The following is a 24562-nucleotide window of genomic DNA, read 5'->3' on the forward strand; positions in this document are numbered from 1 at the left end:
TTTCGGTTTTCGCGGTAGGCCCACTGTATTCTTTGCGGGCTACATGCATGCATTAGCCATCACAGGACAGGACATGGATCACATTATTTAGCCCTAAAAAGTTTTCCTCCGTTAATTTTAGTAACTTTGCATTGCGTAGCACTCGTGTATCTACTAATTATGGATCTACTGATGTCTATTTTTTGAAATCCGCTAAATAATTTAGGCACTAGAAGAAAAAATATGATTTGTTATTCGGAGTCCTCTCAAGGCGGTTGGTTTAATTTTTCTGTAATAAAACAAGTTTAAACAAGTTGTGAAGGGTAAGAGGAATCTAACGATACGTCATTTTAAAAAATCCGCCCAGTATTCTAAGCTACAGGGTGTACTGAATCATCAGTAATTAAACCCATAACCCTACTTTCTGGTTAAGTCGTAGTCGAGTAAAATGTTAATACTGGGGTAGATCACGTACAAATGTATAGTCAAAAGTGGAATTCATGTTCAGTTGAGATCAAATTCTTACCTTTTCCTAATAAAAAAAAAAATTAGAGGGACAGAGAAAAATGTCCGCAGTTGACGAACTTCGATTTTCACGGTTATAGCCCATCGCGATAATCGCTGACAAACTTCTTAAATTCCATTATTTATAATAATTTATATTACACGTGTGTGCAAAGTCGCGGCGCATGTTCTATAGCCCGATTTTGGGCCCGGTACTCCGCATCGTGTGATATTTACTTAACACCCATAGTATAGATTGCATACTTCCGGTGGCGCGTATTTTGAATTATCGAGTAAACGTTGCCATAGTTACATAGTTTTACCTGAAAAATTAGTTTTGCGTATCAATCAAATACTTAAAGTGAACCTTACGTGAACAAAGTAAAACTTGGCAAGATGGTTGAAAAGGATCCTCAGCTTAGTGCTTTGGAAATAGGCGAACTAGATATGTTCGTTGACAGTATAGAACCATCCCGCATTGATAGCATAGGGAATCAAGTGTAAGTTAAATAATTCTATAGCGATAAGGCAGACTGATTGATTAAATCCACCCTACCACCCTGCACCCTACTTCTTGAAACTTTTAGGTGGATCGACTGGCATATCCGACTTCAGAAACTCAACCAGCAAGCAGTGTTAGAAGCAACATCTATGCAAGAAGAACTTACTAAAGAGACATTGATTTCCTCTGGGAAGGTAAGTAAAGTTATTTGGATATTAGTGACCGTTGTAGATGAAATACGGCGTATCCTAAACCAATGAAGAGAAACCAGGTGAAGCTACTAGGTCAAGTTTGGTATCGTTCAAACATAGTATCATATTGATAACATTCAGAAGTAAAAACATATAAAATATAAAGGAAAACCTTTTTTAAATTCCTCTTTACGCTTAAACTAAACCGCTCAACTGATTTAGGTGAAATTGATATAGAGAGAGTTTGTGCTCTGGGGAAGATCATAGGATAGTTTTTATCCCAGAAATCATCCCTTTACCCTTGGCTCAGAGAAAGCCGTATTTGACCTTTTTATGTCGTAACCTACTCAAAATCCCAGTCTTAGAAATTAGAATGAAATATTTATATTTCAATACAAGTTATAGAAATTTTTAGCAAATTTATGATGATGAATAACTAACCGAGACTTCAAATTTCAGTTACCAATTCTAGTCCAAGAAGCGATATGTATCCAAGTATGGCGGTATAAAGTTTACCCTCAAGTACTGAAACTGGAACCAGCACCCTCTTGTACATTCGGCATTTACATGGTGGTAAGTTATCAGTGCACTAGAAGCAGGTAGTTTCTGTAGAATATTAAAGACTGGCCTCTGCCCGTGTCTGGGCCTATTTCCACATTGATTGGTGGGTAGTGCGAGTTATGCATCGCCACTAAACGCAAGTAGCAAATACGTACAGGAACTCACAAGTTTAGTCTATTTATCTTTCAATACAATGTTCATAGTTAATGTAAAAGGGTACATAAGCAATTACTTATCGTATAGTGATCGTTGGATACGATGTCAATACAATAAACACTAATCACTGTGTAAACAGGCCCCAAGTCCGCTTACAAGGGTTATTCCCACTAGTTACCACCAAGTTGTTACCAGTGGTAACTACTGGGAATTTTTTTCCCGCCTTTTACCACTGGTAACTACTGGGAAAAAAAATCTCACTAGTTACCACTTACCACCAGCTTGGTTTGGTGGTAACTACTGGGAAAAAACATCCCACCTTTTAACATTGGTAACTTACTGGGAAAAAAATTCAACTAATTACCACCAATTTGGTTTGGTGGTTACTACTTAGTGGGATTTTTTTTTTCCATAGAAACAATTAATGATTTTTTTTAAACTGTACCCGTGACGGATATATGTAGTATGCCAAAAAATCACAAATAATTCGTAGTATCTGCGAGGATATTACGGTTTGTTTTGAGGTTCTTGAGTAATATTGATTTCTTGTTCCTGCTACATTTCCTGTTCCATACATTTATTTTGAAAAAATTCGTAACTCGTCAATTTTCATTCCAAATCGTCTAAAACTCATAGGTTACCATAACAATTAGGAAAAACCTATTTCAATCAAAGAAACATAAAAATAACAACTTCAGTTTCTATGTCAATGTGAGCCGAATTTCAGCCCACAGTGCGCCGAGGCCCCGAGTGCGCCGGGATAGCGGGGCTACGGCGGATGACAGTGGAGAATTGGTGCACACTATCCCCCTTATTCATAAACGTGTACTAAAGTTACGATGCCGCTAATAATCGTTTGTCCCTTTCCGACGTATCGGTATGATGGAAAGGGACAAACGATTATTAGCGACATCGTAACATTATTGCACGTTTATGAATAAGGGGGTAAATGTATAGTCATTAAGTAATTCCTTTTGATCCCCGGCATGCCTCCGCCGGTTTGCGCAGGCCTTTATTGCGCCCGGTTCATACCGGGATAAAAAGTATCTTAAGTACGTACGTATGTGTACTATATTTCATCGATACGGCAATACTTGTCCATTCAGCCGTTTTTTCGTGAAAGCGGAATAAGTACCAAAAAAGAAACAAAAATAGGTAAACATGTAAAGCCTAAACATTAATAATAAAAGGGCTCATTTAGACGGCGCGAGAACGAGAACACACGCATGCGAGTTTCACTACATTGCGGTATTAGATCGATACTATAGGCCGAATTGAATGTAATGTATCCTCAATAGTCCGCAATGTAACATAAATCGTATGCGAGTTCTCTCGCAGTCTACATAAGCCTTAGCCTTAGTAGAATTTATTGGTACATAAATTATAAAATTGCGTTTTTTGTCTTATTTGAGAGGCTGCCTTAAACGCGCGGCAAGGCGCAAGATTTTATTAGACTGCCGCACTAGACTTACAAACTGATAAGGTAGAAGTACTAGTGCTCGACGCTGCACTAGTACTCGACATGGGCACTTTATGTCAAAGTGACAAGGATTAAGTTCGAATGCAGAAAAATCTTCGTTGTTCAAATTTAACCTATATTTCCATAAAATAAAGTGCCCATGTCGGTGACTAGTGCAGCGTCGAGCACTAGTACTTCTACCTTATATTATGATTTAAGAATGTAAAATACCTACATGTATATTATGTATTTTGACTCCTGTTTCGGAGCAGCTATACCATGAAGCAGCGTGCGTTGGGCTCCTAGAGACGGTGCTATACCACGAGGACGGCGCCCGGTGCCTCAGCGACGTCATCGTCGACCTTCTGGGGTACGCAGTGGAGCAGCTCACGGCGTTGCTGGCGCTACTCAAGTAAGACTTGTGACCGGTTGACCTTACGTTGCGTTGAAAACCCTGGACGCCGCCTACGGCGTCATCAGATGACAATTAGGCTCGTAATTTGATTAGAAGAATATGATTGCCGATTTTAAGCAAACGAAGAAGGTACTTTTACACCGTTTTTGGAACACCGGTAATTTCAAGTATTACCTACTTGACCATACGCCGCAGTAAACGGAGTTTTATAAAAATACCGTGTATATAAAAAATGCGTGAGTGTCGTGGAACACTCGGTTGAAACAAAGTTAAGACTGGAAAGTTGACACAAAATAGCCCGATTTCGGGTCGGTTAATCGTTTTCCGTTTCACGGAATATCAGCACATTGTTAACAATATTTGAAATGTAAAAAATAACTTTTCATCACACTTGCTCGAAAAAGATCTTATTTCATACATGTGTGCTGAAGGACAAAGGCCTATTTTGTTCCCGCGGGAGTTATGAATTGTGAGAAAAAAGCTATAACTCCCTAGGGAATTATAGCTTTTTTTAGTATGTCACTTATTCATATTTCATACTAACCAAGTAGCATAAATGAGTTTTACTTTTAAAATACTGACGTTTATAATTTAATATTTTTGTTCATGTTTAAAATTCTTTAATTTGATTAATTTAACAGCCGTTTAAAATATTTTTACATAATTTTCAATCATGGCTGAATGCCGAATAGGTCTGTGCCTTCGATGCCTCACCTGAAATTACAAAATGGCGGACGAATGTTTGATATGTCACCGTATTAAAGAATTATTTCGCTTAAAATTTAGTTTTTTCTTCCCAAGTGTGATGAAAAACATTGTGTAACTCCGGGGGTAAGAATATTGCAAACTCGGGTCTTTAATTACCACCCTCGTATCCAAAATCACTTACCCCCCTCGTTGCACAATGTACTGTAGTGTAGTCTCTAATTGCCAAAACGAAGCCTTGGAATGAAGTTAAAAAAGGGGTCGTGACGGAAAAATCTTACACTTTTTTCGCCTAGTCCCCATCCACCAACTCCGTACCGTACTTCGTTCCAAAAAATACCCCTATTCCCCAGTAACGGATATTTGAAGCCCCAGAGCCCAAAGGAGCTGGAATGCGAGACTGCACCGGAAGAGCTCGAGCGCCGGCAGCGGGACCTGCAGTTTGACATCAGCATGCGGTGCATCACTATCGTTCGGTCAGTGCTAAGTGCCTGAATACCATCTTATCGAGTAAATGACTATACCAATGAACTAAAAAAACAATAGCCACTTTAGGTTTTAATACAACTAAAGTAGCTAGTCGCTGGTGGAATCGCCACTCTTTTGAACACAAAGAGAATTAAAATTACATACTAGTATCGGCATAAACGTACTTAGGGTAATGTGGAGCCGTTACCCTAAGTACGTCACGGGATATTTAAGAGGAAATTGTAAAAATTCTACTCCTTAGGGTGTTAAAAGTTGAATGTCGTATCCGTCTTTTATGTTTCAGGCGTGTTTTACAAAAGATACTGCAATTAGTTTCCACATAATCAACAAATTAAAACTATGTTTTATATCCCGACTACATTACTACCGCTAATGTCAATATCGCAATATGGCAATATCGCTTTTGACATTTGCAGCAGAAATGCGGCCAGCAGTAATGTCGCGCTGCAGTAATGCTATCATACCATACTGCCACGAACGTCAAATTTTAAAATAGCATGTTTGGTAGCTACATTTTACTTATGTATTCTTTAACATGAAATGGCAGTGCAAGCATCATTGTATAAGATTGTCCCATCATAGGAGGTATGCAGTTTTACAGCTCCTGTAATGGGATTGGGCAAAATATCCATTTTTTTACATCTCTGGAGTAACAACACGACGTGTTGTATACCTACCTAATCCCATGGTAAATGCAAGTAACAAAACACATTCTAATTTACAAGTAAATAATTTATTTTAATTTAAAATACGTACTCACCCCTCTTAGCGGAGTTGTTAAAAATTCTAATTATTTTTTTCAGTGCCACGACAACTTTTGACTTGGCCCGAATTTCTTTAAAAAAAGCAAATTTAATGAAACATCAAACATAGCGGTTCTATGACTCTTGTTTATGGTAAAATGTGGCCAGTGTCGATCAACTAGTTTTGATACTTCTTTTACAGAATTTGTGGTTTAGTGTCCCATTACATTACCGGTTCCTGTTCCATTATAGGGTATTTACCATAGGGTCAGTTGCACCAAACTGTCAGTCACCGTTAAAGCGTCGCTAAATTTTATTGTATGGGAAGTTGTTGCGTGACGTTGATCAGTCTGTTAACTGTGGTTGGTGCAACTGGCGCTTAGAAGCACCAAGGTTTCATTGGCACCGTGCGCCATAACAACTCGTTTTTAACGCTGTGTGCATGACAGCCGACGACGAGACTAGGCGAGACTTGGCGTTCAAAATATTAATTTCTACCTACCCTATCTAATAGCTGCGTCCCTGTCAGGTTTGCATCGTTATTAGTATGTGGTACATACATCATACATTGTTTTTACTCATATCGTGGTTCTTGTACAGATACATAGCGGAACACATGGAGGGAGCTGGAGTAGGCGCCTCCATCGCGACGGGCCTTTACAAGACCAACGACGTGCCCTCAATTCTAGCCCACTTGCTGCAGGAGGAACCGTGGCGCAGGACCACTGAGGCCGGCGAGCTTCAGACCTTCAACTGTGACTACTCTACATTATTTCAATTCGCTTAGGAAGCTATCTATTTTTTTTGCTTTCGTCGATTTTTCTTGTAATAAACATTCAACAGTTTCTTGAAACGGTTTTGTAATCATGAGTGACAGTTGAAAAAATATTAGAACAAAAGTGAACTAACATCGGGCAACAGGGTGAGATACAACATTTGATGTTGCGCATATTAAAAAAATGTCTTTGACAGTCGGCCGCTGGGCAAAGCCGTCCAATGACGAGCAACTGCAAATGCATCGCAGCGAGGTGCAGCTCTGGCTGTGCCTGCGACAGTTGTTGCTGGAGCCGCGGCTGGCGCACCAGTACCCTATCGACGAGTGCCGCCGCACCGCCTTCTGTCGGGTGAGACTGGGACAGGTCCTGCAAGCAGCGAGGTGCAGCTCTGGCTGTGCCTGCGTCAGCTACTGCTGGAGCCGCGGCTGGGGCACCAGTACCCCATCGAAGAGTGCCGCCGCACCGCCTTCTGTCGGGTGAGACTGGTGAGGTGTAGCTCTGGTTGTGCTTGCGACAGCTGAAGTGCAAAATCTAGAATTCTCACAAGTATTCGATGATTTAATATGTTATTTGAAGGTTTTTAAAACCGTTCAAGTATAATATGTTTTTTAGAGATTACAATGCCACCATCAGACTAGACTCATCACTCATCAGATTCGCTTGATGATATTGTAAGCGTAACATTTTGTTGTCACCGAAGTTGGATAGAGTTATGCATTAAAATAGCTCAAACAAAAACCAGAAAATGATAGACCTACTGATAGACAGTAAAAATAAAACATAGTCCATATAGAATTGGTACGCACTAGAAGATTGTTATTTTTTTAAGTAAATATAATAAGAAAGTGATGAATGGTGAATTTTAAATAGTAATGTATTTAGCTTTCAAATATGTCTTTCTAGAAGTTTCTTTGAATTTTTAGGATAAATCGTAATTAGATCGTCCTGAATTTTGTTTGAGTGACCTTGGGACTTTTTCCCAAAATCTTATTATTTGTCCCGGACCTCCGATTAGTTTGTATTTTCCTGTCAGCTGATAGTCTCCTTGTAACGTTTTATGACCCTACAAATACTAGCTTTTAGCATCTTAAGCGTCTTAGCTGTCTTCGTCCGGGATCGATAAGAATTTTCGAAGTATTTGTGCACGATCAATGTCCTTTTCTCAATTTTCATGGTCGTAAACTTTAAAACGCATAAGGCTAGAAAAATAATATTTTCACCATTAATACTTTGAAGGTTGGTGATTGAACTGTATACTGTATAATGGTATTTTTATTTTTTAAACATTGCTAATTATTATGTGCCAATTCTATATGAACTAAGCTTTAGCTTATTTGCACATCTACGTAGAGAATTCAGAGAAGTGAGTTCATTTACTTTATCTTGACTTATTACTTTTCTTTCAGCTACAAGCGCGACTTACTGAGAATATGCTGGACCAAGTGCCGCCGCTAGGCGATCTCAAGCAGTTCCTGTGTCGTCTCTCCGTGGGCGATTATTCGAACAAGGACGGCCGCTCTAACGTGAAGAACGCTCCGGGCTGCACGCTCATCGAGGTCGTGCCACAGGTATGACCCCTCAACAGGCAGTAATTTCTAAGCCTTTACAGCGAGCAGGATTATAAAACTAGACATCATAATTTTTTCTCAATGTTATGCCACTTATTGCCGCGATGTTCGTACTTCCATCCATTTCCTTCATTTGGCAAACAAGTAATGATGTAGCCATTTAGCAGGGATACAAGAGTGACGTGTTGAAGAAAAATTATGAATATGAATGTGTAATAAATACCTGAGGACCTACCTCGAACAACATGCTCGCAAATTGCGCGCATCTTTCTCTTTTACTCCAATTAAGGCGTAATTAGAGGGATAAAGAAAGATGCCCGAAATTTGCCAACTTCGATTTTCGCAGTTATAGCCCTTTACGCATAGCGATGGCTTCAAACATTAGTGATGGCAGGGCAGGGCTGTCGTCCTTATGGTAAAAGGCGTTTCGTAGGTATGGATGTGGTACGCATAGTCCGACTATGGCTCACATTTCTATTATCTTAATTGCTGGACCAATACAGGCATGTGGATATATCCATCTGTTTCTTCTCTAGATAAAAGACTCATACATGCGCCAAGTGCACAAACGCACCAAAACCTTGGCCAAGCAGCAGCTCCGACTCTTTGACATGGACGGCAGCGACGACTCGCGCAAAATGGCCAAGCAACTCCTGGACTCGTATACCAGCGACGCGGCGCTGGCCATGGACGGCGGCGGCGCAAAGTGTGCCAAGTGCGGTGAGGCCGCCAGCAAGAAGTGCTCGCGGTGCAAGACTGAGTGGTACTGCGGCCGGTAACTATCCCTTTAAGGGCTACTTGCACCATCCCACTAACCCGAAGTTAAATCGTTAACCCAGTGTCAAATTGTACACGTAACCAGGGTTACTCCAGATTTAACCGGTGAACCTCGGGTTAGTGATTGGTGCGAGTGGCATTATGGCGGTTAAAGCACTGATGCGGATCCGCTCTGGAGTGTGAACTAGATAGCGTTTTATAATTGGCCCATTTTATTATTTATTTGAAATAAAGTGTAGTGTACAAATTTAAAAAGCGGCCAAGTGCGAGTCGGACTCGCCCATGAAGGGTTCCGTACCATTTATGACGTATTAAAAAAACTACTTACTAGATCTGGTTCAAACCAATTTTCGTTGGAAGTTTGCATGGTAATGTATATCATTTCAATTTCAATTTCAATATTTATTTGCAACCAAAGTAGATTACAGTAGACAAATGCAACTTAATGCTAGGTACATACATATCTACTAGGACCCGGATAGGGCTTAGCAAAATACAGAATATTCCTAATCTAGATTTCATACATACATAATTCATTTATATTTTAGGTAAACTAAAATTATTCGTTAAAACTCATATAAATCAAAATGAATGACGCACAATTCACTACAATTACGGTAATAATAATGGTACAACATTGTAAAAATAAATTAGTAAAACATCTGTATAAAGCATTGGTAAAATTGACAAAGTAATAAGAAAATTAACAATACGGGTACTTATTCAAATTTGGATGGGAGGTGAACATAATATTATATCATTATGACTAGGACTGTTTATATTTTAATGTCAAGATGAATTTAAGAGTTCAAGTATTGATTAACGGTGTAAAAAGCATTTTCGATTAGGTAATTTTTTAAAGTTTTTATAAATTTGTTATAATTTTCTTCCGATTTTAGTTCTTCTGGCAAATTATTGTAAATTCGTATTGACATAGAGTATGGTCCATTTCTATGAAGTTGTAATTTTGATGACGTTTGGAGCAAGTTGTTTTTGAAACGTGATTCGTATCGACGTGGCACACCACCGAATATATTTTTTTTAGATTTTTCATTCCGTTATTTTAGAAGTTACAGGGGGGGGACACACTTTTTTTCACTTTGGAAGTGTCTCTCGCGCAAACTATTCAGTTTAGAAAAAAATGATATTAGAAACCTAAATATTATTTTTGAAGACCTATCCTTAGATACCCCACACGTATGGGTTTGATGAAAAAAAAATTTTTTTTTAATTTTTATGACGTATTAAAAAAAAACTACTTACTAGATCTCGTTCGAACCAATTTTCGGTGGAAGTTTGCATGGCAATGTATATCATATATTTTTTTTAGATTTTTCATTCTGTTATTTTAGAAGTTACGGGGGGGGGGGGGGGGGGCCACAATTTTTACCACTTTGGAAGTGTCTCTCGCGCAAACTATTCAGTTTAGAAAAAAATGATATTAGAAACCTCAATATCATTTTTAAAGACCTATCCATAGATACCCCACACGTATGGGTTTGATGAAAAAAGATTTTTTGAGTTTCAGTTCTAAGTATGGGGAACCCCCAAAATTTATTGTTTTTTTTTCTATTTTTGTGTAAACATCATAATGCGGTTCATAGAATACATCTACTTACCAAGTTAGAACAGTATAGCTTTTATAGTTTCGGAAAAAAGTGGCTGTGACAGAATCGGACAGACAGACGGACATGACGAATCTATAAGGGTTCCGTTTTTTTGCCATTTGGCTACGGAACCCTAAAAAGTCCCAGTTTACAGCACATCGAAGCGTAAATGTTTGGCAAGCTACTGCAATCTGCATACATATAGGACGCACTTTTACGGTGAAAATGGATGGATATATGCCTATAATAATAGCCTATCAAATATTTGAACGTTATTTCATGTAACCTAGTGCACCAAAACATGCTCAAGATTTATACTTATTTATATGTTCTTTAAACAGATATTTGGCAACAAATTCTTCTTTAATTCCAGGGAATGTCAGGTGCAACAGTGGCCAAAACACAAGGAGTTATGTGATCAATTTGCCAAATTGTGCATGTAGAGAATGACGTGTTTACGAAATTTAACTTATTATGTGTTAACTTTCTTAATTCAATAAAGGAAATACCATTATTTCGTTGGCTTTCTTGTATCAAGTATCTGCAGCAGACGTCGAATTCTTGGGGGCAACATTTTATGACAGGTAGGGAGCTAGGGAGATAATAGATGCCAGAAGTTACTTTATACCTGTCTCTAGTTAAAGTACAATGAAAACAAACTTAGACTGCAATATTTATTCAGTTATATCGAACTACTTTTTAGTAAAAAACGCTGATATCGTTTTTGTACCACTTGCAGCTTTTTGTCGAGCTTTTTCTTTAGCAGTTAAGGGTTTCTGTTTGGTGACATTATTCGAAAGCGGTGATAGAGCAGTCACTATCTTACCTTCTTCGGTGTTTTCGCATTTTATTCTTTTATTGTTACTTTCTGCAAGTTCCGATTTTCGTTTTTGCCCCAAAGATTCAATCATGTCAGGTTTAAAATTAAATTTCTCTTCCAATAATTCCACAGTGTCCTCTTCAAGATATTCAGCTATTATGCCTAGAGCATACTTCAAGAAAACGTCTGAAACATTGACAAACGTTACATTATTATAACCATAAATATTTTTAAAAAAACACCAACCCTGTTTGGAAGGACACTTTATTCTTTGAAATCAGTGGACATTGTTACATTTAATCCTCTCGAGTGCAAAGTATTATCTTTGGAATTTTGACTTGTTTACTCATGTAGGATAGACTTTCAGGATAGTTTTGAACGATATATTAAATAGCATTAATTTGGACGAGATTTGTATTTTAAATCAAATTTAGATTGTGTTAGTTAGACGTACTAAAAAAGATCGTATAAAGAGCCACTAGAGATGATGCAGTGAAAGAAAAGATTTACTGTTCTCTCTAACTCATTTAATAATGTTTGTGGTACAATTTATTTGGGTATGATGTGTATTTTACCAGCGGTAACCACTGGAAAAACCCACTAGTTACCACCAAAATGTTGTTATAGTTCAATACTAATAAAAACATGAAACTATGTGCACGACTGTCACATTTAAAAAAAAAGAGTAGATTGAGCGTGTACCTCTCGAGCGACTTTGTATGCTACCGTAATTAAGATAACTTTTAGTTTATAATTCTGTTCTCGTATAAGTGACGTGTATGTCTTTTAATTAGAATAAATATCTTTAAACCTAAACCTGACACGCAACCTAGCAGCCGCAAATCTAGGGGAAAACGTCAATTTACTACATTATTAAAACATACGACTTTCATATATCAATAGAGTAATTCTTGAGGAAGGTTTAGGAATATAACTTGTTAAGATTTTGGATAAATTGGTTGAAATATAACGATGTTGTCGGAAAAAATCACACTGGCTAGGAGATTTAATCGAAAACGCTGCCTAATCCGTTTGAGCTATCACAACACAATGTAGATGTGGTGGGGTTGTCTCTCTTTCATAGGTCTACCAAAAAGTCTGCGATGTTGAATGCCTATCTTTTAAGGATAAATTACTATACCCATTCTTAACTTCTAGAAAAAGATCACATAATATGTGGCATTTGCAAAGCTATTTACACAAATACAGTGTTAATAATTATCAAATGAAATATATTAGTTATATTAAGCATTTCAAACAGATTACAATGGTCCCTTACACCATACAATTTAAATGAATATTTCAGGGGCAATTGCAAATTAAAGTTTCTTTATCTACACAGTCATATATCATAAACACCCTATGATGCCCAACATTACGATAAACTGTTTTGTTACAATAAATTTCTTATCTGTGATAATGATGTTGTAATTGCTTCATAACTACACCAAAATCGATTTGGTTTTACATTCAAATTTAGAACATTTCTGAAAAATTTGCCCTCTATTCTAATATCAATCGAGATGCCTCTTTGTTCGAAATGAAATGTCAATTGCATACAATTTGACATATCTCGCATGTTAGTTTGAATCGAATGATACGGAAATAGTCAGACTAGTTTGTGTCTGAATAAAAAAGAACTACGAATGAGGGACATGCGTGAAAAAAGTTTTCATTTACCGCCATTTGACGTACAGTTTATCTTTTAATTAGTTTTAAGTATAAAATGAATATGTTTTGTTGTTTTTAAAGTAACTATAGCAAAATGTGCGTGTAAAACGAGCGATAAAAATATTTCGGTGACGCCACCACATATCCGCGAGTTCCGCCAAGAGAGCAACGATGCCCCAACGTTGGATCATAGAAAGTTTGTAATATGTGTGTAGATTAAATAGTGTACGTAACTGTACAAGTGTACATAATTAAGCATTAAAACACTCGTGTGATCCTTTTAAGAAACTCGCTTCTTAAACCCACACTCGTGTATTTTAATGCCTTTTATTATGTAGCGGTCACATAAACTACTATTTCGAGCCATATAACTTGTACGAAATGTTAAAGACGCTATCCACAGTTAGTTCTAATTTTTCCCACCTTATGCGCTGGGATCGCTTTACTTACCCCCACCATGCACTTCGCACGGTCTCAATATAGTATTTTTCCTACTCCTCTACTGTTATCTGTCATTTATGCATTCATTAACACGAATATAAGAACATACATAAAAGATTTCAAGAAAAGTCTATATTGTCTATTCCTCATAAAAGCTCTTGTGCTTTTATAAGCTATAATAACGTTACTGCGATTAATGGCTACCAACCTAACAAAACCAAAACGAATACAGTTTTAAACTAAGTGCATTGCTGCCAACTTACAAAATATTCATTTGGTTGCATAGTAAAAATAATTACTTCATAAGTCAGAAACACGCATGTGACACCCGTAATATAGCAACACTCATAGACTACGAAGACCGCTTAGCGTTGCTTGTTAGTCTCCGTAGGCTACGGTGGCCAAAATTGAGAAAAAACTGTCCAAAAAATTAATTTTGCAAGTAGCAAGTACCAGGGCCTCATGAGTTACGAGGAGGTGTCGCTGACCGGCCGGCCGCGGCCCGGGGCGGGCCGGGCGCGTAACAAGGTATGCTCGCGCGTCTTGGCTATATACTTTTGCTGTAATTTGTTTACCTAAATTAAGATTTATTTTTGTTGACTCGTAGGAAAAATATTGTATGCAACGTTGTATAAGTAGGTCAAAAAATGCTCGTGGCGTATTCCTTTACAATGTTCGCCTACGCCTTCGGCTCCGGCTCACATTGTAACTCACGCCACTCGCCTTTTTTGACCCTTCTTATACAACTGTTGCATAATAGTATTTTATGCAACAGTTGTATAAGAAGGGTCAAAAAAGGCGAGTGGCGTGAGTTACAATGTGAGCCGGAGCCGAAGGCGTAGGCGAACATTGTAAAGGAATACGCCACGAGAATTTTTTGACCTACTTATACAACGTTGCATACAATATTTTTCCTACGAGTCAACAAAAATAAATCTTAATTTAGGTAAACAAAGCAAAAGTATATAGCCAAGACGCGCGAGCATACCTAGTTACGCGCCCGGCCCGCCCCGGGCCGCGGCCGGCCGGTCAACGACACCTCGTAACTCATGAGGCCCTGGTACTTGCTACTAGCTAAATTAAATTTTTGGACAGTTTTTTCTCAATTTTGGCCACCGTAGCCTACGGAGACTAACAAGCAACGCTAAGCGGTCTTCGTAGTCTATGAGTGTTGCTATATTACGGGTGTCACATGCGTGTTTCTGACTTATGAAGTAATTATTTTTACTAGGCAACCAAATGAATATTTTGTAAGTTGGCAGCAATGCACTTAGTTTAAAACTGTATTCGTTTTGGCTTTGTTAGGTTGGTAGCCATTAATCGCAGTAACATTATAGCTTATAAAAGCACAAGAGCTTTTATGAGGAATAGACAATATAGAATTTTCTTGAAACCTTTTATGTATGTTCTTATATTCGTGTTAATGAATGCATAAATGACAGATAAAAGTAGAGGAGTAGGAAATAGTATTTTATGCAACAGTTGTATAAGAAGGGTCAAAAAAGGCGAGTGGCGTGAGTTACAATGTGAGCCGGAGCCGAAGGCGTAGGCGAACATTGTAAAGGAATACGCCACAAGAATTTTTTGACCTACTTATACAACGTTGCATACAATATTTTTCCTACGAGTCAACAAAAATAAATCTTAATTTAGGTAAACAAATTACGGCAAAAGTATATAGCCAAGACGCGCGAGCATACCTTGTTACGCGCCCGGCCCGCCCCGGGCCGCGGCCGGGCGGTCGGCGACACCTCCTCGTAACTCATGAGGCCCTGGTACTTGCTACTTGCTAAATTAATTTTTTGGACAGTTTTTTCTCAATTTTGGCCACCGTAGCCTACGGAGACTAACAAGCAACGCTAAGCGGTCTTCGTAGTCTATGGGTGTTGCTATATTACGGGTGTCACATGCGTGTTTCTGACTTATGAAGTAATTATTTTTACTATGCAACCAAATGAATATTTTGTAAGTTGGCATCAATGCACTTAGTTTAAAACTGTATTCGTTTTGGTTTTGTTAGGTTGGTAGCCATTAATCGCAGTAACATTATAGCTTATAAAAGCACAAGAGCTTTTATGAGGAATAGACAATAGAAACTTTTCTTGAAACCTTTTATGTATGTTCTTATATTCGTGTTAATGAATGCATAAATGACAGATAACAGTAGAGGAGTTGGAAAAAAGCATTTATGTAATAACAAAACATTAGCAAAATAATTTATCATAACAACGTTAGGCAATGAGGGTAAGGCATATTTTAGGTTGGATTGGAGGTAGATGGATGCGCTTGCGCATGACGCTGTGGGACTTATTACGTGTGTATATCTAAATCTGAAAAGCGATTAAGGACGTGATTTTTGAGCACTTTTTTAATAACGTATGCGGACTGAAATCTGCACTAAGTTTGGAACATGTAAAAAGTAAAAAAATAAAACAGACTGAAATTATATCTAACTGCCAATTCACAGTCTATATGTATGTATGTCAATTAATCCGGTAAGTTTCATGAGCATTGCATTCTTTCTCTTGAAGTAATGGTCAATTTAGAAGAACACCGTCGCGAAACTGTATGTAATTTCTCCAGTACAATTTCCCTGTGGCCATAAGCGAAGATAGTGGAGCATTTTGTGGAAACGGGTTAGAGCTGAAGGTCTGTTTATAATACTTTTACGTACTTTTTCTTACAAAAACTACCGCTAGAAAGTCTGGTTCAGGGAAACATTCCAGCATTAGCTAGTTTTCTGGGAGAGGTCGATAAAAGAAAAGGAAGGCCCGGTGAGTCACAAAATCTTACAGAGAGGTCACGAGAACATTCAAATGTTGCAGTAGAACTGTTTAAAAATATCTTAATGGTATGGGCATCGGCAAACGTTTATGAAAAGTTAAGCCCACCGTCTCTGAAAACAAATAAAAATGCTCTGAAAATGCGGATACGTCATTTGGTCAAAAATGTAAATAAACAGCTGTTTTTGCATTATGGGATTTATGGGGGGATAATCATGTCTCATAAAATAGAAATTGGCAAGGTAACTATTATTTTCAGAACACCAATGGTTTAACGGGCGAGAATGGGAAATATGTCGAGCATACGAAGTTTCCTAAGGAAGATAAAATTGTAAAAAAAAATGCCAGCATTTGTGTTTTATTTAATACTACATTGAATTTTGTACATATTTCACTCCGCATACGTTAATGACAGTGAGTTTATATCTTTGATATCATTTGGCAACCTGTTATATATTTGAGCTCCTTTGTAAAGAATATTCCTCTTGCCGTAGTTAGTTCTAGGTGACCACATTGTTAATGGTATTTGTGTATGAACATGTTTATATATATATTTACATTTTGCATGTTTTGTAGTAATATAACTGTTTTTTTTTTAATTTATAGATTTTTGTAGTAGGAGTTAAAACTTTGTAGTGAAATAATATTTTTATAACATTATTTTGGCTTACTTGTATGTTTTAAATATACTTTTACCGCCTGAGCCCCATATTTCTAATAAGTACTCTAAGTGTGGTTTTATCATTATTAATTATTTAAGAAAACCGTTGTCGAATGTCTTTAATTTTTTTAAATACTTTGTTCTCCATCAACACCCATCAGAACTTTGAAATGGTGCAATTTTCCTACCCCCACGTTAGTTATATGATGAAACTATGCTTGGAAGTTATGGATAAAAATGGTATTTATTTAATATTATTGTTCAATAAACAGAATCCGTTAAGCGCCAATTACATCCACACTTCTCGATATCGGACCCGAAATCATTCCCGATGTCAAGCCTGATAATCGTTTTCCGTTTTATCAGCACATCGTTAACAACATTATCATCGTTAAGAACCGTTCTGTGGAATCACAAAACGGTATGCATATTCTCTGCTCAGCAACTTAAAAAAAAACAAGAGCAATCGATTGGTGGAAGTTCGTCAAAGGACAAGAACACTCGAAAGCTCTAATCAAAGGGTTCAACAACAAATTTGCTAAGGAGCTCTTAGAGCTCTAAAGACACAAAACCTGCGCGGTGACCAGAATATTGACTGGACACTGTAAGTTGAACAAACACATGTTTCAAATTGGGAAGAAACAAGACGCGACATGCAGGTTCTGCCATGAGTCAGAGGAGACTGCAATGCACATTCTCTGCTCCTGTGGACCACTAATGTCAAAAAGAAGTACCCACTTAGGGCGGCACGTATTGCAACCCTATGAGGTACAGAACATTACAGCCCAAAGAATCTGGAATTTCCTGGATTCAACGGGCATCAGTATAATAATAATAATAACAATGTTGTTATTATTTCCTTTATTTATCTGAGAGAAAAAGATAAATAAAGGAAATAATAACAACATTAGAAATGTAAAAAATACTTTGGCACTAATAGCCAAAAATGTTCAATATTTGATATTTTTGCATATAAATAGAATAAATAAAATGTTTTTATTTAACCTCACAAAAGATAATTTTACAAAATAAACTTAAGTATTATTATTTATTTATTTTTACCTTTGCGAGGGACTGGAGTCTGAACTAGGTTAGACCTGTATTACAGATCTCCAGGCCCTCACCCCGGAAATACAAGCTGCAATTATATTGTTACACTAAAAAAGTGTCTGACAATGATAATTTATGAGGTACATAAGAGTAAAAAAGAAAAAATGATGAAAATAGGGTAGTGTGCATGCTTAATTTAGTTTATAATACGTGTGTTATGTGAGTGTGTGTGTGTGTGTGTGTGTATGTATGAGCTGAAAGGAGATCCTCAATTTCTTCATATGTCAAAGTGACCAGCCAGTTTGTTACTTTCAATTTGCATTCTCTAAATGTCAATTTATAAATTCCAAGTAGCCTATTTATTTTGTTATATAATTTTGGGCTCAGATAGTGAAAAAGCCGTCCTGCTAGTAGCTATGAAACATTTATTACATTTCAAATATTGTGAACGTGTTGATATTTGGTAAAACAAAAAAATACTCTAGTTCCGGCCCGACGTTCGGCCTCATATCAGGCCTGATAAAGTGTGGATGTAATTGGCACTTAAGCGCATTCGACAAAAGGTACAGGTTTTTTTTTTTTTTTTTTTCAGGAGTTAAAATTTGTCAGTTGAAGGTAAAGGGCCCTCGCTATGAATACGGGCGACCCTTTGCCCGCGGTGACATGTGCGAAGTTTTCTTGTTGGTTATTGATGTCAAGTTTGGCATCATCATCAAAATGTAACAATGATGCACAATTTAGCAACTTGACTTTGTTGCCATTGTTTGTCTTTAAAGACATATGGTCCCCGCAAAGATACGGGCGGCCATAGGTCCATAGGTAATTTTGATTTTATATAGGATTATTTTTGTTATATCTATTTATGTTCGGATTCAAGCTATTGTAATGTAATGATGCAAATATTTATGTTTTAAGGAATTACTTTATAGGAAACTAGATTGATTACGTTTTATAATAGGAGGCCATGAATTGCTTAATCATAACTGATCCTTTCTTCAATATTTTTCTTTGCTGCAGCTAGGCGTGGACAATTGTTGCTTACTGCGGTGTGGTTTGTGTCATGATGGGTTTTGTATTTTTGGTTGTGGTTATTGCAATTATAACATTTGGGGATGATGTTGCGATTTGGGCAGTTTTTAAAATTGTGAGAATGTTCGGCGCAGTGTGAACAGGGTTTAATTACAGCCTTGCAGTGGACACGTGTGTGTCCAAACTGCAGACATCCAAGGCACTGTTTAAATGGAGAGTGCTCTTCAGCGTGTATACGCTGATGCTCTATGTTGAGCCTTCCGAGTTGCATGATCACTCTCCATGTTGCAGGTGGGCACCTAAGAACCGCGTTGTAAAGGTTCTTATTGCGATTGTTAGTGACGAAACATAGCTGGAGCTTATGTTCGTCGCTCAGGGTGGCCCCCACCGATGGGTTCTGAGAGGAGATTGTGTCGACAAGTTCGTCCTTCACGGTATCCTTGTAGATCCCCTTCAGAATGACCATCGGTGAAAGGGTCCTGGCCGGCTCAGCTTTAATATTGTTGGTGTTCAGCCTGTGCAATGTTTCGTCCCGCTGAGTTTTATTTTCGAATTCGATTCTTATTTTGTTATTACTGAGTGGTTTGATTTTTGTAGGTGCGTAATCTTTGGTTTTAAAGGAAATCTTGCCTCGAATGGTGCCCATTGCCTCAGCAGTCGACTGAGAATTTTCTATCGTCGCTACCAGTGCGACGTTGTTTTTAGGTGTTGTTACTGCAGATTTTACTTTGTCGCTGTATGTTGGACGACTTAGTGGTGTGGGGCTGCCCGACTCAGCTCCACTTAGTGCATTTTTGACTAAATCGTTGAGGGCCTTCTGCTCCTCACGAATTAGGTTCAGCTCTGTCTGGACGGTTGCTACGACGTCCGCTGCCTGCGCCCGTAGACCATCGTCAGAGTCTGTTTGGATCCCTTTAGACGATTGGTCTGTGGGAGTGGGTGTTGCATTTAAGATTGTCCTAATTTGCGCACGCATTTGCCTCGCGTAGCTCGCAAATATGGACGTAACGTTTTTCGCCGCGGTCTTGATCTGTCTTTTGTTTTCTACCGTGACGCTGCGATGGTTGTGTGTGGTCTCAAGGTTCTCAAGAATGATTCGCGATTCTTGTTCTAGATCGCCGGCAAGCTCATCAATCAACTCTAGCACCGGATGGATGTTGGCACCGCGTTCTGTCGACGGTGTACGTGCTCGCTGAGCATTGGTGCCCAGCGGTGAGGTGTAGAGTTGATCGAAGTCTTCCATATTTAAATTAAGGCTCTCGGTACTCATTTTTACAATAAATCAATTTAAATCTTATATTATAATTTTAAATTTGAAATAACACTTTATTACTCAATATTTGCACTAATAAATGAATTCTGATCTAAAACAAAACTAGTTACAGACGTAAAAGCAAAGAATTTTGAAATTTACAAAGGAAAAAATTTAATTACTCAGCACGGAGACGTCGGCAAGTATGCCCAGATACTGAAGAGGATAGCGCTGATAGAGTACTATGAACAATAGAAGACAAGACAAATTTAATGTGGACCAAAAGAAAAATAAGAAATTTTGAAGTTTAAATTTTTGGGCCAAAAAGGGTATTTGGAAAATTTTGTGAGAAAGAAGTAGCTAAAATTACGAAAACAAAGTAGAATAAGAAGAAGAAAGTTGATTAGAGACGATAGGCACAAAAACGAGTAAGATCGGAGCGATAAGATATGAATTTTTGAAATTTAAAAATTTTTGAAGATTCAGCAAAAAAGAGGAAAATGGGAATATCTCCGGAACCAGAAGGGTCCCGGAGGTCGGGATAGTCTTAAAAGATGGGGAAAAATTAGGAGAGCTTATATTCCGAAAATGAGGGTAATGCGGTTATATTTAGTATGTTTGCGAAAGGCTTGGTTAGGTTAAAGGTACAGGTTTCATAGGTCACAATGAATTCAGTTTATATTTAATAAGATAAATTACATCAGGCGTGCTTCGGCCGAGGCGGCGCGCTCGGGCGAAGAAAACGCGCGCACCGCCTCGGCTGAGGTACGTCTACACTGTCCGTTTTGTGCGCGAGGAGATTGCCTCGCGCGTATGTTCGCTCTGTAGCGTGTACCCGCCTATCCACAAGTTAATTTCTCCTAAACTATTTTAGTTTCTGAACCTGCACCAGTAAAACAGTTTTAATATTTTTGATCACTTTTAAGGCAGTTTACTGAAACACTAATCGACTTATCTTATACCTTTAAACGAGCAATTCTTGTATATACATATATATATTTCAGGGATCTCGGAAAAGGCTCTAACGATTTCGCTGAAATTTGGTATATGGGGGTTTTTGGGGGTAAACAATCGATCTAGATTCCTCTTATGTTTGGGAAAACGCGTGTTTTCGAGTTTTCATGCGTTTTTCTTTCGACGCCGAATATGGCCTAATTTCGTGTTGCAGGCCACTGTCTGGTCCAGCGGGTTAAGACGCGGGCGGCAAGAAACAACCAGTGTTACGGGTTCGAATCCCGCCCGGTGTTATAACCGAGCAAAGCTCGGTCGCCTAGGTACTAATTATTTATTAAAGCATTTTTTATTTATACTATACTATTTCTACCGTTTTTATTAGTATTGAACTCTAACAACATTTTGTAGTAACTACTGGGAGATAAAATACCAGTAGTTACCATCAAACTGAGCTGCTGAATTGATAATTCAGCAACAGTCTGCAGTCTTTTTTCGGGAGTGACAGTACTAGCATAAGAAATTAAAATAACTTTTGGGCAAATTACATACCTTCATCCACAGTATCATCATTTGCAGTACTGGCTACAAATGTAGCAGAGGCAGCACCTGACCGAACATGAATCTTCTTTGTTCTCAATACTTTTGCTAATTTCTTCACCTTACTTTCAAGCCATGTCAAAGCCTTACTTTCATTATACTTATAAGCTTTTAAATCATCAGGGCCCTGTCAACAATCAAAATAATGATACATAATGGGGAAACGTCACTATCATTTACCATTCATTTATTTTATTATCTGATAAAAGAGTTTCTATTATACTGTGCAGAGCTCGTGGGACAGGAAATCTGTTAAACAACCCTGTTCAAGTGCGAGTTCGTTTTACTGACGCACCGAGGGTTCCGTACAAACTTTGAATTATCTTGTGTAACTATTAAGGCGAAAGACTTTTGATCAGATGTACCTACACTAAGTATAATAGTTGTGTACAGCGCCATTTACCGGCAAATTGTCTAACTAATTAGTGCGATGTAATGCAGGTATATTGGTTTATCGAGGACAATTCTTTATCATGTGAAACGGTTTCAAAAATTGTTCTTTTATTTAATATAATCTCATTAAAAAAAGTGTAATAAACACATGTTAAGTTGGTTAAATTCCAAAGTAAATTCGGAAATGTTTTTTTGATAATAAAAAAAAAGTTTCCAAGATAAAGGTCTGATTATATTTTTCCTGTAAAATTTATTAATTTTATTATAGTAATGTTAATATAATGTAAAAAAAAACTGGGAGAATGGTTTTTATTCACATTTTGCACTGTCCAGAATGGACAGACGAGATACAGCCCTATAAAGATTTCTGCATGACTGAAAAAAATTAAACCTTTATAGGGCTGTATTTCCTAAACTGTGCATTGTATCTCGTTCCCCTTGATATTGATAACAATGAAATAATAACAAACAAACAAAAAAAAAAAAAACATAATGGCAGAATTTTGCTTATAGGTTTTTTATGGTTTAATGCCTAGATGTGTGATAATTTGATGTTTAAAAAGAAAAGAAGGTTGCCCTACATGCCTCGGTGTGTAGAACTGTATGGAATTCCTTTACATTTAATTTCACTCATCTTCAGTATTTCCGGACATAATTTGAAGTAAGTCATGTCATATCAACAATTCATTGCAAGTTTGAGAAAAACTATATTACATACTAGGTATTCATAAAAAAATATAATAGAACCTTTAGATCTGCAATATTGTCAACACCAGCTATGAAGTCAACAAGCTTGCTCAAGCCATTTTCTGATAACAAATCTTCAATGGGTATTGCTTTACTCTGGCATTGTTCCTTTATGTGAGGCAAAACTGAAAGTAATTATATTCATTGGAAACAACATAGATGGGCACACACTTTACTGTTAAACTTAGTATCAAAGATAATATACCTACATCAAATTATTTTTATTTCCTTAACAAGTTTATGACAATATCACAAGGTGGAGACTCTTATAGATAAATAATACCTGTATCAGGAATTCCTTCTCCTCCATATCATTTTATCAATATATAATCACAAGTAAAAACAAATTAAGTAATAGACAACACCAGTATCATTCTTACTTTGGAGCCAATATCATAATTATGAGAAATCATTGATAAAAATTATATTAGAATTATTATATATATAATTAAATTTAGATCATACCTAAAAACATAGGATTTATGGGAGTCAACATAAACATGCTAGCATCAGACTTAACAGTTTGGCCTGTGAACCAGCACCTATGGGGCTCACTAAATGTGACAACTTCATATATTTTCTTGTTATTTTCATCCAAACAATACTTGCTAGGCTTCCTGCTTGCTGGGTGGGGAAGAGTTATGATAACAAACTCTGAATTCTGTAGTAATGAATCTGAAAAATACAAGTTAGGTATTATTTATTGTCTATGAGCAGATACAGTGATTCTAGAGCTGTTCGTCTTTTCCTATTCATACAGAAAAGGGCCTAAGTCATTTTTATGGCAATAGTAATTGCCTAAATATATCGCAAATGGAACACTATCATGTTAGTTTGAGTCCCTTCAATAACTATACAATGGGGTTTTGTGCTCTAAATATGTATGGAGCCCATTACAGTTTGTATTCAATGGGTGTAGTAGTGTAGACGATCATTCAAGCATTTGAAAAGTTATATATGTATAAAAATAGAAGCTCACCTTGACCTAGAAGTAACCAGGAATTTTCAACACGTTTTTTAGCTGTCTCGTTGTTGAAATCATCGGTCGTACTCGCCGTGCTGTTATTCTTCTGAGATCGTGTCATATTGAATGGTCGATTTGAGAACTCAAAAAGATTTAACGTCTTGCAAACACGTTAATGAATTTATTTAGATTACTATCCCACGTAAAACGCCAAACTCTTTTGCACCTTTACACCTTCTATCGGCTATCGGCTTCCCACTTCTTCCCGCCCATTCACGCATAACCAACACATAACAACCAAAATGAATGACATGATAGACATGTTTTTGACATTGACATTGCCGTGGAATCCTGTAGTTTGGCTCGAAAAATTACTGATTACACTTGGTGCTAGTCGCCGTATCACTTTATCTTGATGGGATATGGGATCCATTGGAGCCATGCAAGCTCATTGCAATCCTTAGTATTACTCTTCGTAAATTGCTATCAGATTTTGCCTAAACATCCGTGTGGCATGTCCTCCCTTATTCTCTGAGAACCACGAAGTGACTTGCTGTTCAACACACGGTGTACATGCGCATGTTGAAGCTTTTGCGCTGGTTATATGCGTAGTGTTAACGCGTAACATTAGATTCAAAGTTTTGTGTACCTCAACGTCATTGTTCTCTCACATAATCAAAAAGTACCAGATACTTACTTGCTCTTTGTGCAAGTTCAGTTCTATGTGTATATGGAACATAAGATAAGCATGCGTGAGCAGTTGAGTCA

The 24562-nt window shown here is 37.5% G+C and overlaps 2 protein-coding genes and 1 long non-coding RNA gene across 3 annotated transcripts; 2 read left to right on the forward strand and 1 right to left on the reverse strand.

Moving 5' to 3' along the window:
- The first annotated feature begins 552 nt into the window (after window positions 1-552).
- Window positions 553-10946, forward strand: LOC133519643 (zinc finger MYND domain-containing protein 10). Its single transcript, XM_061853691.1, has 10 exons — window positions 553-983; window positions 1071-1179; window positions 1636-1749; window positions 3625-3764; window positions 4826-4948; window positions 6305-6459; window positions 6677-6828; window positions 7887-8048; window positions 8585-8823; window positions 10806-10946. Exons 1-10 carry the CDS (start codon window positions 880-882, stop codon window positions 10873-10875), a joined length of 1368 nt encoding a protein of 455 aa, XP_061709675.1. The 5' UTR covers window positions 553-879; the 3' UTR covers window positions 10876-10946.
- Window positions 10947-11092: 146 nt separating this feature from the next.
- Window positions 11093-24503, reverse strand: LOC133519668 (ribonuclease H2 subunit B). The gene is made up of 5 exons (XM_061853724.1): window positions 23810-24503; window positions 23296-23505; window positions 22831-22955; window positions 21643-21817; window positions 11093-11438 (listed from the first exon to the last, which is right to left on the reverse strand). The coding sequence occupies exons 1-5, from the start codon at window positions 23913-23915 to the stop codon at window positions 11125-11127; spliced, it is 930 nt and encodes a 309-aa protein (XP_061709708.1). The 5' UTR covers window positions 23916-24503; the 3' UTR covers window positions 11093-11124.
- On the forward strand, window positions 18050-20184 carry LOC133519705 (uncharacterized). Its single transcript, XR_009799658.1, has 2 exons — window positions 18050-18677; window positions 20002-20184. It is a non-coding gene; the product is annotated as an uncharacterized LOC133519705 (long non-coding RNA).
- Window positions 24504-24562: the final 59 nt, after the last annotated feature.

Source organism: Cydia pomonella, chromosome 1, assembly GCF_033807575.1.
Source record: "Cydia pomonella isolate Wapato2018A chromosome 1, ilCydPomo1, whole genome shotgun sequence".
Taxonomy (NCBI): domain Eukaryota; kingdom Metazoa; phylum Arthropoda; class Insecta; order Lepidoptera; family Tortricidae; genus Cydia; species Cydia pomonella.

What these genes read in the sequence shown, in the direction of transcription:
- LOC133519668 (XM_061853724.1), bottom strand. Translation starts at nt 23,915, where the DNA reads ATGACACGATCTCAGAAGAATAACAGCACGGCGAGTACGACCGATGAT. An exon ending in CTGGTTACTTCTAGGTCAAG is followed by an intron (nt 23,506 to 23,809) that starts GTGAGCTTCTAT and finishes TGTATTTTTCAG; the next exon opens with ATTCATTACTACAGAATTCA. An exon ending in CATAAATCCTATGTTTTTAG is followed by an intron (nt 22,956 to 23,295) that starts GTATGATCTAAA and finishes AATTACTTTCAG; the next exon opens with TTTTGCCTCACATAAAGGAA.
- LOC133519643 (XM_061853691.1), top strand. Translation starts at nt 880, where the DNA reads ATGGTTGAAAAGGATCCTCAGCTTAGTGCTTTGGAAATAGGCGAACTA. An exon ending in GATAGCATAGGGAATCAAGT is followed by an intron (nt 984 to 1,070) that starts GTAAGTTAAATA and finishes TGAAACTTTTAG; the next exon opens with GTGGATCGACTGGCATATCC. An exon ending in CATTCGGCATTTACATGGTG is followed by an intron (nt 1,750 to 3,624) that starts GTAAGTTATCAG and finishes GTTTCGGAGCAG; the next exon opens with CTATACCATGAAGCAGCGTG.